The sequence below is a fragment of the Lipotes vexillifer genome, unplaced genomic scaffold (assembly GCF_000442215.2).
Source record: "Lipotes vexillifer unplaced genomic scaffold, Lipotes_vexillifer_v1.1 scaffold21, whole genome shotgun sequence".
In the NCBI taxonomy this organism is placed as follows: Eukaryota; Metazoa; Chordata; class Mammalia; order Artiodactyla; family Lipotidae; genus Lipotes; species Lipotes vexillifer.
The window spans coordinates 1,419,095-1,437,332 of record NW_006774065.1 but is presented as its reverse complement, the minus strand read 5'-3'; the positions used below and the strand labels follow the sequence as shown (position 1 = coordinate 1,437,332).

Sequence of the window (18,238 nt, the reverse complement as noted above, 5' to 3'; positions counted from 1 at the left end):
AGGATTCTTTTTTTTTTTTTTTGCGGTACGTGGGCCTCTCACTGTTGTGGCCTCTCCTGTAGCGGAGCACAGACTCCGGACACGCAGGCTCAGCTCACAGGCCCAGCCGCTCCGCGGCACGTGGGGTCGTCCCGGACCGGGGCATGAACCCGCGTCCCCTGCATCGGCAGGTGGACTCTCAACCACTGCGCCACCAGGGAAGCCCAGCAGGAGGATTCTTAACCACTGCGCCACCAGGGACGTCCCAACAAATAACCTTTAAAAGATAATAATATGAAATTCTGGTGAATAAGAGGTTCGTTATGGGCAGAATCGTAATTTGTGGTGATACTATAGTACAAAGTGTCATATTGGCTCATGTTCTTGTTGGGTCCCTCAACATCCAGAAAGGGAAATTATCCCTCTCCCCACTGTCTGAAAGACATACACATGTCTGTGTTCAGCTGGCAACAGAGAATTGCTGTCACTCAGTATTTAACAAAATCCCAGATGACGCCTTCACTTATACTGAGAGAGGCTGATTTGAAGGACATATGATGCATGAACTCTTCCCGAAGGTCTAAAGTAACCCCTGGCTAGAATGGGCATCACGTATGTGTCGAATGCTTATTGTGTGTGCCCGCCTCAGACACATGGAGGCTGTCCCTTCCCTCCTGGAGCTCCACAGCTCTGCAGCTCAGACTGGCCGAGAGCTAAGTGCCTGGACTTCACATTGGCTTAGGGTCCTTCTAAGAAACCAGCCTATGAAATTCATCACTGTTGCTATTACCTCCATATTGACAAGGGTGGTCTTCATTTTATCATATGTTTTCTTTTTTTCAAATAAATTTATTTATTTATTTTTGGCTGTTTTGGGTCTTTGTTGCTGCGCACAGGCTTTCTCTAGTTGCATTGAGCAGGGGCTACTCTTTGTTGCAGTACGCAGGCTTCTCATTGTGATGGCTTCTCTTGTTGAGGAGCATGGGCTCTAGACTTGAGGGCTTCAGTAGTTGTGGCACGCGGGCTCAGTAGTTGTGGCTCGCGGGCTCAAGAGTGCGGGCTCAGTAGTTGTGGCGCACAGGCTTAGTTGCACTGTGGCATGTGGGATCTTCTCGGCCCAGGGCTCAAACCCGTGTCCCTTGCATTGGCAGGCGGATTCTTAACCGCTGAGTCACCAGGGAAGTCCCATATGTTTTCTTTATGAAGAAGAAATTTCTCTCATTTCCCTTCTGATCTTAGCCTCCTGAGGAAGTATTTTTCCTCTTTCATTTTTTGTTGTTTTTAAAAAACTTCTTCTTCATTATGATTTAAAATTTTTTGTTACTTTATTAGTATTATTCAATTTAAAAAATTAAAAAAAAAATTGTTTTGGCTGCGCCACACAGCATGCAAGATCTTAGTTCCCTGACCAGGACTTGAACCCGTGTCCCCTACATTGGCAGGTGGATTCTTAACTGTTGCACCACCAGGGGAGTCCCCTGGATGCAGTTTGACAAACTTCACTTCATTGATCCTTTAAATAAATCTGTTTTCTACATACTTCATTTGCTTTTTAATGTTGCTTCTAACTTTGACTCTTAACGCAGCCCCTTAGGAGTTCCCGGGCGGTCGAGTGGTTAGGACTCTGTGCTTTCACTGGCAAGGGCCCCGGTTCGATCCCTGGTTGGGGGACTAAGATCCCACAAGACACCTGGCAGAGCCAAAAAAAAAAAAAAAAAAAAGCAGCCCCTCGTACAGGGCTACCTCCTGAGTTTTCTCTTTCTAATACACTATGTTTTCCCTTGATCCATTCATCCATTTACCCATCAATCCATCTATTCACTCATTCATTCATTCCAAGGTTTATTAGAGCCTGGACTGGACCAGGCACTGGACCAGATAAAGCCCCTCTGTTTCTGGAGCTTCTCCATCCTCATAGGAGAGAGATGCAAGACTCAAGGAAATAAATATTCTCTGTGAAAGAAATAAAGCAGAATAATGTTCCAGGGAGAGACTGGAAGGGCTGTTGTGATTGGGTGGTCAAGAAAGGCCACGGAGACGCCATGCTTTAGCGGAGCCCTGAAGCTAAGGAGCAAGCTGGAAGGGGCGGAGCTTCCTGGGGAAAGACAAAGGCCAGTGTACAGACCTGGAGGCCACGTGGGAGGAACAGAAGGAAGGAATAAGGAGAGTGAAGGGAGTGCGTAGGAGCGGAAGCTGAGCAGGCAGGGGCCAGATCGTGAAGAACCTGGAAGGAGCTTGCATTTATGCTCAGAGAGAGAAGAGTTGCATGTTTTTTTTTTTGTTTGGTTGGGGTTTTTTTTGTGTTTTTTTTTTGCGGTACGTGGGCCTCTCACTGCCGTGGCCTCTTCCGCTGCAGAGCACAGCTCCGGACGCGCAGGCTCAGCGGCCATGGCTCACGGGCCCAGCTGCTCCGCGGCATGTGGGATCTTCCCGGACTGGGGCACGAACCCGTGTCCCCTGCATCGGCAGGCGGACTCTCAACCACTGCGCCACCAGGGAAGCCCGAGTTGCATGTTTTATACACTCTCTCTGGCTGTAGGGATCACTGAATTGGGGTGGAGATGGGGGGAAGAGGAAGACCGGTTTGCAGGCTAATGGAGTGTCCATACCTGTGTTGTCCCTGATTTAATCCTGGAAAGGACAGAGTCTGGTGGGTCAGGCGGAGGGGGAACATGAGTGTTCATTTTTCCTGAACCAGAGTCAAACAGCTTTTTGGAGTTACCATTACTAAGTATCTTCCAACTAATAGGTATTCTAACTTCCCCAAAGTAGAAATGAACTCTTTGTAAAATTTGGGCCATAAAAAGGGTGTATGATGAAACTCATCCCACACTGTCCATTACAGCCATAGAATGTGTTATTCCTTGTCGCAGGCTTTTTATAGGTGGCGGCTGGGACTCTAGCCATTTTCACCCGCTGTCAGATATCTTTCACGCTGCTGAGTACTGAGTCTGTTTTATTAACCCCTCCTAGGAATTTGCAGTCTTTTAATTCTTTAATCCTTGGAAACATCCCTTTGTTCCAAACGGAAACCATTTTGACAGCGCCCGAGATCATCCTGCACCCCAGCGCAAGTGAGATTGACAAAATGTGCGTCCACTGTGTCCGAAATTGTGTGGAGATGACCAAGGTAGGATCGGAACTGTGTGTTGTTTCCTGGTTGACCCCTTGTCACAGAGGGCTGGGCCCGCCAGCTGCGGACAGCAGGTGACCCAGGAGGTCAAGAACACAGGCTCCACCCTGTCCTTTGTCCAGACCGTTTTAATCTCTTCCTGGCTTCTCCTCTGTAAATCTCTGAAGTTTGGGGGTGTCCCAAGGCTTGATGCCGGCTCCCTTCTCACCTCTCTTTATCTTCTTTGTGCATCCTCACAACCGGTCCCGTGGCCGTTATTACCAACCCTATGGAGGCAAGCCCACCACATTTCCATCTCCAACCCAGAATTCTCTACTACACAACACATGTTTCTAGTCGCCGACCGGCTGTCTCCCCTTGAACCTTAGACCTGGCGAGTACAAGATGGAATTCTTGGCTTTCCAACGTGCAGCCTGGTCCTGCCCCCATTTTCCCTACTCAGGCAACGGCGCCAACATCCACCCAAGTGGCTGAGTCAAAACCCTGGGAGCCATCCTTGATCCCTCTTTTCTCCCGTCCACCCATATCCAGCCTATCGGTAAGTCTGGTTGACTCGCTCCCCCAAACACGCCTCTGATCTCCCCTCTTCTCTCCTTTTCCACGTTACCAGTCCATCCCAAGTTCATCGTCCCTCACCTGAACTATTGCAGTAATGCTTCCACAGGTGGTCAGGATTATCCTTTAAAAACGTGAATCGTTTCATGTCATCCCTGTATAAAAGCCCCCGATGACTTCACGTTGCACTTAGAACATAATCCAAACTCCTCATTCTGGTCTATGAGCCCCTCTACAGTCTAGCACCTGCCTACCTTTCTGATCAGCTCCTGCCTGTACACACCCCACTGTGCCCCAGCCTAATGCACCTCCAGCAGGTAACACCACTTCTCCTTGAAATGATGGCACCCCTGTTCCCTCTGCCTGGAACCTTCTGCCCCCCAGACCTTGACCTGCTGGCCCCTTCTGGTCCTTCTCTGTTACATCACCCTACTCCATCTTCTTCCGGGCCCATGTCACTATCTGACCTTTTCTTGTTTATTTACTTGCTCGTTCATGCTTTGACTAGCTCATGCCTCTGGAATGCAAGTTCCACGACACCATGAACTTTGTGTGTCTGTTCACTCTGGAGCCCCCAGCACCTTGCACAGCGCCTAGCACATAATTGGCACTCAGTCAGTGCTTGTCAAATGACGGTCAGTTGGCAAATAACCCAAAGTTTACGTCTTACCAACATTGGGAAAATAGGGCCATCTTTGTGGATAAGAGATGTCACACCCCCTCAAGACACTAATATCTTTCTTTTCACTTGGTTTGTTCAGAAAGTCAAACATATCTCAGGCATTTAAAAAAAAATTTTTTTAATTTAATTAATTAATTAATTTTTGGCTGCATTGGGTCCTCGTTGCTGTGCATGGGCTTTTCTCTAGTTGCAGCGAGCGGGGGCTACTCTTCATTGTGGTGTGTGGGCTTCTCATTGTGGTGGCTTCTCTTGGCGCGCGGGCTTCCATAGTTGTGGCACGTGGGCTCAGTAGTTGTGGCTCGCGGGCTCTAGAGCTCAGGCTCAGTAGTTGTGGCTCGCGGGCTCTAGAGCTCAGGCTCAGTAGTTGTGGCGTGCGGGCTTAGTTTTTCTGTGGCATGTGGGATCTTCCCAGACCAGGGCTCGAACCCGTGTCCCTTGCATTGGCAGGCAGATTCTTAACCACTGTGCCACCAGGGAAGCCCTCAGGCATGTTTTTTAGCATAAAACTAAGTGTAGATATTACAAATAGGGAATTTCATTTCACTGTACTTGGAAATTAATGAATAAATTGCACATGTTTTATAATCTATGCAAATAGGTCATTTATTTAACCTCGGTCATATAAATTCTCTTAACTTTTAGGTGTTACATTACCAAGTCTTTGAACAGGAAAACAAAACAATCTCCAAGGGGTAAATAAATAGGAGAGACTCTTTGTGAAACATTATGGATATTAATCATAGTTTTTCATGCCAATTTATTCCCACCCCTGCCATAGATGGGCTTGAAGCTTTGTGGTGAAGACTGTTATTTTATCTTCATAAATGCTTTCTTTTATTTATTTTTATTATATTTTTATCAATGCTTTCTTTTTTTTTTTTGCGGTACGCGGGCCTCTCACTGTTGTGGCCTCTCCCGTTGCGGAGCACAGGCTCCGGACGCGCAGGCTCAGCGGCCATGGCTCACGGGCCCAGCTGCTCCGCAGCATGTGGGATCTTCCCGGACCGGGGCACGAACCCGTGTCCCCTGCATCAGCAGGCGGACTCTCAACCACTGCACCATCAGGAAAGCCCAATGCTTTCTTTTAAGTGAAAAGAATTTTTACCTATCCTCTTGGAAAGTGTTGGAAATGCCTTTCATTAACAAAAATCTCTGCAAATAAACACTTACGGCGAGGTGACTTAAGTTGGCTTGACTGCACTATTTGAGCTTCAGGATTCATATTTCATGACTGAAAACAATGAGCAAAAGTTTTAAACTGGGATCGAATTACCTCATCTATTAAGCGGAAATGATAATACAATCCATGTTCTAGAGTGGGTTGGAAGAATTAAATGGCATAACAGGTAGAGCACTTAACACAGTACTTGGCAATTAGCTCTAAATAAACGTTAGCTATCAGTTTTGGTATTAGTATTACAGTGAGCAGTAGAATTAGAAATTGTTGTTATTCCCATTCCACAGGTGGCCAGACTATGGTTCAGAGATGTTATGTATAACCACCCATGGTTTGCTTGAAAGAAGAGGGCCTTGTGACTATACAGCAGGGAGACGTCCAGTGACAGATTTGTGCTGGGACACTGGAAACTAATGTTGTTTTATACATCCGAACTTGGCTGTGCTCAAGCACATGTCTGATGATTGGCTGGCTGTTGCCTGGGGAGCCTTGGTTCTCCTGGGTCTCCATCATCACGTAGGCTAGCTGAAGCTCGTGCATCTGGTGGCTGCAAGGTTTCAAGAGCGTGAGAGTAGAAGCTGCTGGGCTACCTGAGCCCCGGGCTTGGGCCTTGCATAATGCCACTTCCCCTATCTGTTGGTCAAGTCACAGGCTAGCCCAGAGCGGGAAAATACGTACTCCCAATAGACCATTTTGTCAACAGACAGAACCTCTTGATGGGAGGAACAAAGGATTGTGGTGATTTTTTGCAACCTAGCACAGCTTATCAATTATAAAGTGATATCCCTTACAAGCAAGACTTATTACTGAACATGATATGTACATAGGAAGCAAAATAGATACTGAAGGACTGTCTTTTTTCCCCCAATTCTTATTTTGCCAGAATTTTGTTCGCTGGATGAATGGCAGCTGCATAGAATGCCCCCCTCAGAAGGGAGAGGAGGAAGAACTTGTCATAATCAGCTTTTACAGTGATATTTCTCAGAACCCTCAGATAATTGAGCAGGCCGTTATGATCCCCCAGAACGTCCACAGGATTCTGATCAATCTTATGAAGCACCTGCAGAAATGGAAGCGGTACCGACCGCTCTGGAAACTGGACAAAGCCATCGTGATGGAGAGGTTTGCTGCCAAGAAGCCCCCTTGCGTTGCCTATGACGAGAAGTTGCAGTTCTATTCCAGGATCGCCTCTGAAGTGATGCATCACCCCTTGATCAAGGATGAGCACTGCATCCGCCTTCAGCTTGGACCCCTGGCGAACACCGTACAGGAAAATGCCAAGTCCTGGGTGCTTTCACTTGGGAAGCTCCTCAATGAGTCAGCCAGAGAGGAGCTCCATAATCTGCACGAAGAGATAGAGGTAGTAGGGCCCCGGGTTTCATGATCGCCCGGGCTTCATTCAGTGCTGTATTTTTTTCCTCTATGCTTATTCAGTGTCCCTTTGAACTCTCTTTTATAGTTCCTCACCAAAAACCTGAAGAAGAGCCCCAGTACCCTTGAAGATCTCAAGTTTGTCCTTGCAACCATCGCAGAAATTAGAAGTAAATCTTTAGTGATGGAACTAAGGTACCGGGATGTCCAGGAGAGGTACCGCACCATGGCGATGTACAGCCTCTCTGTAAGTGAACTCTTTCCTTTTCTCCCTTCCTTCTTTCCTTCCTTTCTTCCTCCCTCCCTCTCTTCCTTCCTTCCTTTGTGTGTTTTTGTTTTTATTTATTTAAAAATTTTTTGGGCTGCACTGTGCGGCATGTGGGATCTTAGTTCCCTGACCAGGGATCGAACCTGTGCTCCCTGCAGTGGAAGCGTGTAGTCCTAACCACTGGACTGCCAGGGAAGTTCCTATTTTATTAATTTTTTATTTTTTTATTTTTATTTTTTGCGGTACGCGGGCCTCTCACTGCTGCGGCCTCTCCCGTTGCAGAGCACAGGCTCCGGACGTGCAGGCTCAGCGGCCATGGCTCACGGGCCCAGCCGCTCCGCGGCATGTGGGATCTTCCCGGACCGGGGCACGAACCCGTGTCCCCTGGATCGGCAGGCGGACTGCCAACCACTGCGCCACCAGGGAAGCCCTATTTTATTTTTTAAAAATACAACATGATTATATTTTAATACACAACCAAAATACAAAACACCATATTAAATTGATGGCAGTAAAATATGGTATTTCATTTGTATTGCATGACAGATGGTTAACATCCTTAGTCATAAATGAGTTCTTACAAACCAGTAACAAAGACATTGATATACCAAGGGAAATGGAAAAAAAGAAACAATGGAAGAAAATGAAATAACACAAGTGACTAGTAAGGATTAAGCATCTATGAAGATGACTGAGCTGAACAATAACAGAAGAAAAGCAATTTCTTTGTAATATCATATTACCAAAGATTAAAAATCTAACATTTATACAGTTTTAGGAAAAAGACCCACATAAACACTGGGGGACAGACTGATGCGGTCCCATCTATATATTAATAGTAGGGGAAATCTAGTTTGAACTCAAACTATGAATTTTGGATAGCCTTAGTCCTAGCAGTTCCAATTCACTGGAATTATTTCAATAAATTAGTTGGATAAATTTACAGTTCATATATAAACCATGTTTACTGCATAGAAAATTTGTAGTATATAGACCCACCAAAAATGACTTGCATATTAATTTGTTTCTCAATACACCCAAAAGGATGTGCACAAAATTTCTTTAATAGTTGTTTTTATTTTATTTTAAGCGAACTCTTTTCTGAATCTTTTTATGGTTGGGTTGAATTCTAAGGCCCTTTTCAGAAAGACTTCTCAAATATACAATAAAGTCAATTGTTTATGACTTTAAGTAATAAAATTTAAATGTAAAGCATGGTTATTTAGAATAATGACAACTTAGAGATTATTTCTCGATCTAGCATGGATCAAATAGTGTTTTTTGTAGACTGGTCTGTAACTGCACACTATTTTGGTTTTCCCTCTTTCCTTTCTTTTTTTTTTTGTTTCTGTTTTTGCGGTACGTGGGCCTCTCACTGCTGTGGCCTCTCCCGTTGCGGAGCACAGGCTCCGGACGCGCAGGCTCAGCAGCCATGGCTCACGGGCCCAGCTGCTCCACGGCATGTGGGATCCTCCCGGACCGGGGCACGAACCCGTGTCCCCTGCATCGGCAGGCGGACTCTCAACCACTGCGCCACCAGGGAAGCCCCTCTTTCTTTTTTTTTTTTATGTTAATTTTCTTTTATAAATAAATGGCTGTTGCAACAATGATAAGGGGGAAGAAGAGAGATAAGACGATAAAAGAAACTGGTAGAAGATGATAATTCAATTGTCTTTATTTAGGGTTGTTAAATGTGTGTTTCAAAGACCTTTAGAAAGTCTGTGGATGAGTTTGAGGGTGTCTGGGATCTCCTTGAAATTGTAGGCAAAATTTTGTGTGCTCTGCATCACATAATACCTAGGAAAGAATCCACTGGAAAAACAAAGCCTGAATTTGCATAAAATTTGTATTTCAGCATTTACACTGCTTGAGTGCTTTAATCACCTTCACTGAGCATTAGCCTTGGCTGAAAGCTAGAGATCCTCTCATCAGAAAATGCACAGTAGTGGCGATCATTTTGTAGTGTATAGAAATAACGAATCCCTATGTTGTGCACCTGGAATTAACATAGTATTGTCAATTATACTTCAATAAAAAAATAATAAAAATGAAAAAAGAGAAACTTTTCCTTAAAAACTATCTGTTTAACCTGAGATACAGTTTATATAACAAGGGCAGGTTATTTACCCTGTAATTACATGTTTTCAGAATAATAAATTAGTTCTCTAGCATCCTCCAAAGGTAAAAAGAAAAATGCACAGTATGCAAAATTTATATTTTTATAATTAAAATAAAGTCAAAATTTTCAGTTCTGTCTTTTGTTTTCTTTATCAAGTAACATTATTTAGAACTCTGTGTCTTAGAACTCCATTCCTGTCTGCTTATACTGTCTGTGTATCTCTTGGTTTCCTTCAAGTCGTTTGTATCCTTATCCTCCTATTATTTCTGATTGAGTTCTGGACATCATATATGACAAATTGTAGGGAGAATTGGAGGCTCCAGATGATGTTATGTTTCATCATAGGAGATTTATTTTTGCTTATGACAGCACAGCTGGGTGTGCTAACAGGTCAAGATAACCTTATTTTAATCAGAGATGAGGTTGTTTTGAAGCTCGGTTTTACTTTCTGAAGGGTTTATCTCTCTAGGTTATTTCTCTCTCTTTCTGCCTATGTCATCTATCTCTTTTAAAAAATTATTTTCTCCTGATTTTATTTTTATTATAAATATCTAATTTGTATACTCCAACCAGCATTTGTTCAAATGACCTTGGCTGCCATTACGCAGAAGCAGAAGTGCTGGAAAGCAGAAGCTTTGACTGGAAATTTCATTTCCAAACTGCTGATCATTTATTGTTTGCTCTTTCTTTTTTTTTAGCCTTCCGATGCAGAGAAAGAACTGGTTGACAAGATTGAGAGCATGTGGTCAAATCTGTTTAATGATGCATTGAATGTGGAGCATACTCTGGGAAGTATAAAGAGAACGTTCACAGAGGTGCCTTGAAACGCTTTACTTTCCGAGTAAAGGTGTTGAAAAATATCCAGTGGGCTAAACTAACGCAACCCTGCTTTTCTCAGATCACTCGAGGTGAAATATTAAACTACAGACAGCAGATAGAGGGCTTTGCAAGACATTTTTATCACGAAGGCCCTGGTTCTGTTGGTGAAGATCTTGATAGAGGTAAGGGTATTCACGTTGGTCTTACTGAGGCATCTGAATGTGTTTTGCTTAAGAATTTTATGGGAAGATGGGATGGAGCAGTGGTATGTAACCTTGCCTGTACACTGGATTCCTCTGGGGATCTCTAAAAACCGCTTCTGCCTGGGCACCAGGTCCACAGTGTTGATTCCACTGGTCTGGGGAGTGGTCTGGACTTCAAGGTTTTTAAAGCTCCCGTGGGGATTCTAATCTGCAGGCCAAGCTGAGACCACTTAGAGCGAGAATGCTCAGGAGACAGAACTTTCTAACTGGAGGGGCTTGCACAAGTAACTGGCCCTCTGGTTTTAGTTAGAATGATGGCAAGATAAAGTCTGGTCATTCTAAATTTGTCTTCCCAGTTGGCTTCTATGGATGAGATGATGGTTTTGCATATTGTTCATGATTTCTTATTCAATTTTGTATACCTTAAAATTGTATGTATTCAAAATGAACTTATTTATAAAACAGAAACAGACTCACAGACTTCAAAAACAAACATATGGTTACCAAAGGGGAAAGTTGGAAAGGGGAGGAATAAATTAGAAATTTGGGATTGTACACACCACTATACATAAAATAGATAATCAAGGACCTACTGTATAGCACAGGGAACTCTACTCAATACTCTGTAATAACGTATATGGGAAAAGAATCTGAAAAAGAATAGATATATGTATAACTGAATCACTTTGCTGTGCACTGGAACGAACACATTGTAAATCAACTATACTCCATTATGAAATAAAAATTAAATTTAAAAAATTGTATGCATTAATTTATCTGCTTACTTACTAGGAGTAGACCTTTTAGCCACTTTTGAAAAGGAGCTGATGAGACACGAAAAGAACCGTCAGGAGTTGGCTAATGCTGAGAAGCTTTTTGATCTTCCAATTACAATGTACCCAGAGCTGCTAAAAGTGCAGAAGGAAATGAGCGGGCTGAAGACCATTTACGAGCTCTATAAAGCACTGAAGGTAAGCGTCCACCCACAGGCTGGGTCTCGCTGGAGGGAATGCAACTCAGCGGACTTTGAGGCTGCAATCATACAGAGCCTGGGGCAGATTTCATAGAAACTCTCACTTTGGCTCTCGGGAGGAGGTCGTGGGGAGTGACTGCTAATGAATACGGGGTTTCCATTTGGGGTGTGGAGAGAGCTCTGGAACCCGATGGAGATGAGGCTACCCAACATTGTGAATGTCCTGGTTGCCACTGTACATGTTCCTGGCAGAAAGCAGGTCAGTGGTTGACTAGGGGTGGGGTGGAAGGAGAAGGGTGGGAGGGGGTGATTACAGAGAGGCAGGAGGAGACCATCGAGGGTGATGGTGACGGATACATTCCTTATCTCAACTGAGGTGATGGTCTCACGGTATGCGCACATGTCAAAACTTACCCAGCTGTACACTTGACATATGTGCAGCTTATTGTACACCCGTGAACCCTCCATAAAGCTTAGGAAAAACAGAGAGAAAGGGAAGAGAGGCATTAGAAACGCCAAGTGTAGATGACTCTTCCAGTGAGTCTTGTTACGGAGGGAAGCAGGGAGATGAGGAGTGATGGGTGGAGGGGACGTGGGGTCGGGATATATTTCTTTTAAGGTGGGAGAAATTACAGCGTGAGTTTGTATACTGATAGGAGTGATCCAGTAAGGAGGGGACGCAGGTAATAGGAGGGAGAAGGGAGTCTTCATGTCTGGTGTCCTTGAGTAGGTGGGAAAGGGATGGGATCAAGAGGTGGCCTCAAATAAGAGGCAGACTCATCGACCGTCATATGGGGAGGACAGAGCCTACGCACAGAGACGCTTCTAGCGGGAGATGTTGGACCTTCTGTTCTGATCGCGTCCGCTTCCCCAGGGTTGTGCACAACAGGGTCATCAGCAGAGGGGACCGTGGGTGGGGATGCTGGCTGGTTGAGGATGGTGGAGTGGGGGTGAAATGACCCTCTAGAAGAATGGGGAGCAAGAGGCCAAGGAGATGCGGGGTGACCAGTGGTGCCCACACGGTCCTGGATTTCAACTGAGGCCGTGGGCAAGGTTGAGTTTTGAGCAATTGTGGTTGGCTGCCCTGGTGTAGGTGTTGGGTCCTGATAAACGTGGGGTTGTGGGCCTAACCATAGTTGTGGTTTTAACAAATGCGCTCAGTGGAGAGAGTGTCAGGCAAAGGCATGGAGGGTGGATGAAGGAAAGGCATTATGATAATGACTGACTGGTTGTATATTTAGGGGTAGAAACTCCAAGAAGTACTTAATTTCATGATGATTCCTTTCTAATTTGTTTCTCATTAAATTTTTGCAAAAAGGAGGTAATGAATCATGGGAGTCATCTCAAAATAATCCAAAAAACGGTTGGAGCTTTTAATATCTTTCTAGAAGGCAAGGAAAGAAGAGGAACGAAAAAATGTAAATACATCATATGTAGTGCCATTTACACTTTAAAGAATTATCATACATGAGACTTCCCTGGTGGTCCAGTGGTAAAGAATCCGCCTTCCAGTGCAGGGGATGTGGGTCGTATCCCTGGTTGGGGAACTAGGTTCCCACATGCCGCAGGGTAACTAAGCCCATGCGCCACAACTACTGAGCTCACGCGCCTCAACTAGAGAGCCCGCACGCCACAACTAGAGAGAGAAAAAACCCCGAGCACACAACTAGAGAGAAGCCTGCGCCCTGCAACGAAGAGCCCAAGCGCCAGTGAAAGATCCCACATGCCTCAACAAAGATATCCTGCGCGCCACAACTAAGCCCCGACACAGCCAAAAAAAAAAAAAAAAAAAATTATCATACACGTATTTCATCAATTAACATAATTTCCTGTCAAATATATTTCATGACTCAAGCAACTCTGTCAAGCCTGGATGTCACAGGTTGCAAATGCCAGCTCTACAAGATGGTAAATTTTACATGAGATGGTACTGTTTACATTAAATCTCAGGGAGCTGGAATACAAAGTCTTTTCTTTATGATAACCAAGCAGGATTATCTAAACTGTAGGTATTTCGTAACCTTAGCTTCTTTTATCAGAAAAGGACAGCGCCTGAATGAAGTACATATTTAAGACCCAAGTGACTCCCTGATTTAAAAATACCTGTTTCTGACATCCTGCTTCTTCCTTTTCCCTGAGGGAAAGGAAGACATGTTTTTGGATCCTAAACATCCTCGGATACAGCATTATTTTTGTGAGGGCTTCAGAAAGTTGGAATGTTCTGTTTGTGTTTTAGAGCCTTGGAATCGATCTTTCTTTTGTGGATTTGAGGTTGTTGTGGGGAGATGGATGATGATATTTGGAGAGAAGTGAGAATAACCAAGGGTTAAGAATGCGCTCTCCCGGTCAAGCCACCTTCGAGTTTCCAAAGGGGTCTTGTTGATGGGACTATTTCTTGCCCATTTCCAGGTTGCAAAGGAAGAATGGTCTCAGACACTCTGGGTCAACCTAAATGTTCAGTTTCTCCAGGAAGGAATTGAAAGTTTTCTCAGGTCCCTCAGAAAGCTGCCCCAGCAGGTCCGAAATTTATCAGTGGCCTACCATTTGGAAGCAAAAATGAAGGCGTTCAAAGACTCGATTCCTTTACTTCTTGACTTGAAGCACGAGGCTTTAAGAGACAGGTTTGTGGGAGGAGCCTTTACTTTAAAATATGTCTTTGCTTAGCTCTGATGATGAAGGACAAGATTCCAACAGCAACACAGGGCTAGAAATATGCAAGTAATATTTCTGTAATATCGCTTCTATGTAAAGTTTCCATTAAATTATCAACCACAAGGATTCTCCTATATCAACTCCTGCACTAGACCTGGGACTAGAGAGAGAAAAAACGGTTAGATTCTCCTTTCTGACCATCTCTGTGCACAAAAAAACCCAGTGATTCTATGGTTACTGCTTGTATGCTGGGTACCTGGCATTCTGCCGGTCCAACGCCATGTTTAGCTGCCTTATTGCGTTCATCCCATATACATGGGACCATAAAAGTGGGCAAATGTGAACCTTCAAAGGAGGCCAGACTGGGTCAAGAGCAGCGCTGCTTGGTGCTGTGTCTGTCCTGTTCCCTCTTCTTAACTTTATCACTTTGCATTTTTTTTCCACAGTGCTCGAAACAGTGTGCGGTTATTTAATTTATAGATTTGTTTTATCGGTCACTGACTGTCTCCCCAAGTTGCTGGTAGTGTTCCCCAGGGCAGGGGCCTTGCCTCTGAGTCACTCTGAACCCCCAGCAGCCAGCCCACTGCCTGCACAGAGTTAGTGCTTGCTGAATGTTTATCCAACACACGAGTGCTCATAATTTGCACCAGGGTCTCAGACAGGCTGAGTGATCCAGGAGAGGTCGGGATCACCCGTCTAGAGACCGTGCAGAGGCAGTTACCAACAAACGAAAAGTTGTGTATTTTCTTAGGTGGTAGTGAAGACTAGCCATCTAAGAAAATATCTTCTAGATGTTGTTTCCTGGGTTTAATTCCGGCAGCCAGTGGGATCTTGGAAAACTTTGGACAGGTAATTCCAGTGATGTACTCGTATTTCCAAATTCCATTACAAGAAGTGTTTATAATGGGATTTTATCCTGTGGTTAAAGAGGGAATAATTGAATCCATCACTAAACTCAGTAGACAGAAAGATTTTAATGTGGATGCACCTTTAGGCATTGGAAAGAGCTTATGGAGAAAACAGGCGTGACGTTTGAAATGACTGAAACATTCACCTTGGAAAACATGTTTGCTATGGAGCTTCACACACACACAGATGTTCTCAATGAGATTGTGACGTCGGCCATCAAGGAGATAGCCATTGAGAAGGTAGGACTATTTTTAGTTGTAAAACGGTACAGAAAAAAAAGAGAATTTTCTTTTTAATTCAGAGAGAAGACCCGTTTGCACTGATACCTGTTATGTTTGAGCAAGAAAGAATGATCTGTTCTAGAAATAGAATTTCTGCCCCAGTTAAATGTTTTAGTTCTTAATTATAGTTTCACTCTTGACTTATTTATTAAAGAAATAATGGGTGGGGACTTCCCTGGTGGCGCAGTGGTTGAGAATCTGCCTGCCGATGCAGGGGACACAGGTTCGAGCCCTGGTCTGGGAAGATCCCACATGCTGCGGAGCAACTAGGCCCGTGAGCCACAACTACTGAGCCTGCGCGTCTGGAGCCTGTGCTCCGCAACCAGAGAGGCCACGATAGTGAGAGGCCCTGTGCACCGCGATGAAGAGTGGCCCCCGCTTGCCGCAACTAGAGAAAGCCCTTGCACAGAAACGAAGACCCAACACAGCCAAAAATAAATAAATAAATAAATAAATAAATAAATAAATATTAAAAAAACAAAGAAAGAAATAATGGGTGTTCCAGGTAGAAAACTGAGAGATCATTCATAATTCTACCACCTGAAGATAAATTATCTTTATTATTTTTATTTTTTTATTATTATTTTAAAAGAATATTTAATTTTTTGGCTGTGTGGGCTCTTAGCTGCGGCATGCGGGATCTTTAGTTGAGGCATGTGGACTCCTAGTTGCAGCATGAATGCGGGATCTAGTTCTCTGACCAGAGATCGAACCCGGGCCCCCCGCATTGGGAGCGCGGAGTCTTAACCCCTGGACCACCAGGGAGGTCCTTGAAGATAAATTATTAACATTTTAGGGTATATCCTTTAACACTTTATTTATTTTTTTAACAAACTTAAAAAATTTTTATTTTATTTATTTATTTATTTTTGGCTGCATTGGGTCTTCATTGCTGCACGCGGGCTTCCTTTAGTTGCAGCAAGTGAGGGCTACTCTTCGTTGTGGTGTGCGGTCTTCTCCTTGCTGTGGCTTCTCTTGTTGCGGAGCATGGGCTCTAGGTGCACGGGCTTCAGTAGTTGTGGCATGCTGGCCTCAGCAGTTGTGGCTTGTGGACTCCAGAATGCAGGCTCAGTAGCTGTGCACAGGGGCTTAGTTGCTCCATAGCATATGGGATCCTCCCGGACCAGGGATTGAACCTGTGTCCCCTGCATTGGCAGGCAGATTCTTAACCACTGCTGCCACCAGGGAAGTCCCTCCTTTAACACTTTAAAATGCATATAGAGGGAATTCCCTGGTGGTGCAGTGGTTAGGGCTCCGCGCTTCCACTGCAGGGGGCCCGGGTTTGATCCCTGGTCGGGGAACTAAGATCCCGCATGCCGCAGCATGGCACAACCAAAAAAAAAAAATGCATATACACGCGTATACACATATGTACACATGTACACATATATCCATGGATACACATACGTATAAAATACATTTACATGCACATCCACATACATGAGTAGTATGCCCATATACATACATGCTCACACATATACACACATAACATGCACATAAATATATATGTATCACATGTACATATATGCACACATATACACAGGCGCAATATACACATGCACATACATATACCCATAATATACATACATACATATGCACACATATACACCACCTATATACACACATACTTTTATATATACATATGCATAAATATTGATAGGGTGTTTTTGAAAATGTCATAAAAATAGGCATATTAATTTGTAATTTGATTTTTTTTTTTTTTTTTTTTTTTTTTTTTTGCGGTACGCGGGCCTCTCACTGTTGTGGCCTCTCTCGTTGCGGAGCACAGGCTCCGGACATGCAGGCTCAGGGGACATGGCTCACGGGCCCAGCCGCTCCGTGGCACGTGGGATCCTCCCGGGCCAGGGCACGAACCCGTGTCCCCTGGCATCGGCAGGCGGACTCTCAACCACCGCGCCACCGGGGAAGCCCTGTAATTTGATTTTCTTGCTGAACAGTAGAGTAAACAGGGGCAGGATCTCATGAGGATGTAGAGTGGAGGCAGATTACAGAATTTAGACCCTGTTTCTGACACTCAGTAGCTGAGTGAATGTGGCAAGCCGACCCCTCTCTGAGCCCCAGTTCCCGCCTCTGTAAAGTGTGGGTAATAATAATCCCTCTCTCACTGAGGTGCTTTGAGGACTAAGGAGATAGTGAATGGCACGTCTTACCAGAGCAAGTGCTTGGTAAATGATGACTAGGATTACCAGAATCTCTGCTTATTTGGAACACTGACTGGATGTCTGGGTTTGAGTTGATCCATGGCGGACTCAGAAAGTTGCTGTTGGGTTGGGGTTCTGTTTTTTCAATCCTTGTGCCTGAATCATTCTTTTCATATTCCTGGCCAGGCTGTGAAGGAAATCCTGGACACATGGGAAAATATGAAATTTACCATGGTCAAGTATTACAAAGGCACCCAGGAGCGAGGCTACATCTTGGGGTCTGTTGATGATATTATCCAGTGCCTGGATGACAACACTTTCAACCTGCAAACCATCTCAGGAAGCAGATTTGTGGGGCCTTTTCTGCAGACTGTTCACAAATGGGAGAAAATGCTTTCTCTAATAGGGGAAGTCATTGAGGTGAGAAAAAAGACACACAAAAGATGGAAAGGCGCCAATTCATAGCAGGAAGGAAACTTTGTATGAGAATATTTTGTGCTCAGAAACTAGTGATCCTCTTTCATACTTTTTCTGTCTTTGATTTATTTTGGGGGGAGGGATGATTGGAAGCATCAGAGTTTTTATTTCAGTGAATGCATTTTTAATTTTCACAACTCCTAATCAGTGCTTTTTCATATGTCCTTATTCTTGTTTAATACTATCCTGTTCTTGTTGCAAGAATGCTTTCACCTCTTGTATCACATTGAAGAATTTAAACATATTTAAAGCCCTTCTCTGATTTCCTTCTACTTTTTATTTTCTTAGGACAGAATCCCCCCCCACCACTTATTTATTATTTTTTTTGGTGACTCTCTTTCATGGTAGGGGTTTTTTCTCTGTGTGATTTTGATTTTTCTTATATTAGGGGGTTTAGGGCTTTCTTGCTTTGTGTCCAGACCTCTGTGAGCAACCCAGGCTCATTTCACCAGTTTTGTGTGGCTGCCTTGTTTTCTTC

The 18,238-nt window shown here is 44.3% G+C and overlaps 1 protein-coding gene across 1 annotated transcript in view; it reads left to right on the top strand.

Moving 5' to 3' along the window:
• DNAH10 (dynein axonemal heavy chain 10) overlaps positions 1-18,238 on the top strand; it is a 140,356-nt gene that overhangs the window by 33,811 nt on the left and 88,307 nt on the right. The window contains exons 15-23 of the mRNA XM_007448657.1: positions 2,953-3,109; positions 6,410-6,886; positions 6,986-7,144; positions 9,983-10,099; positions 10,183-10,285; positions 11,099-11,277; positions 13,689-13,900; positions 14,926-15,079; positions 17,470-17,703. Coding sequence (XP_007448719.1) covers positions 2,953-3,109; positions 6,410-6,886; positions 6,986-7,144; positions 9,983-10,099; positions 10,183-10,285; positions 11,099-11,277; positions 13,689-13,900; positions 14,926-15,079; positions 17,470-17,703 — 1,792 coding nt within the window. The remainder of the gene's footprint in view (positions 1-2,952; positions 3,110-6,409; positions 6,887-6,985; positions 7,145-9,982; positions 10,100-10,182; positions 10,286-11,098; positions 11,278-13,688; positions 13,901-14,925; positions 15,080-17,469; positions 17,704-18,238) is intronic.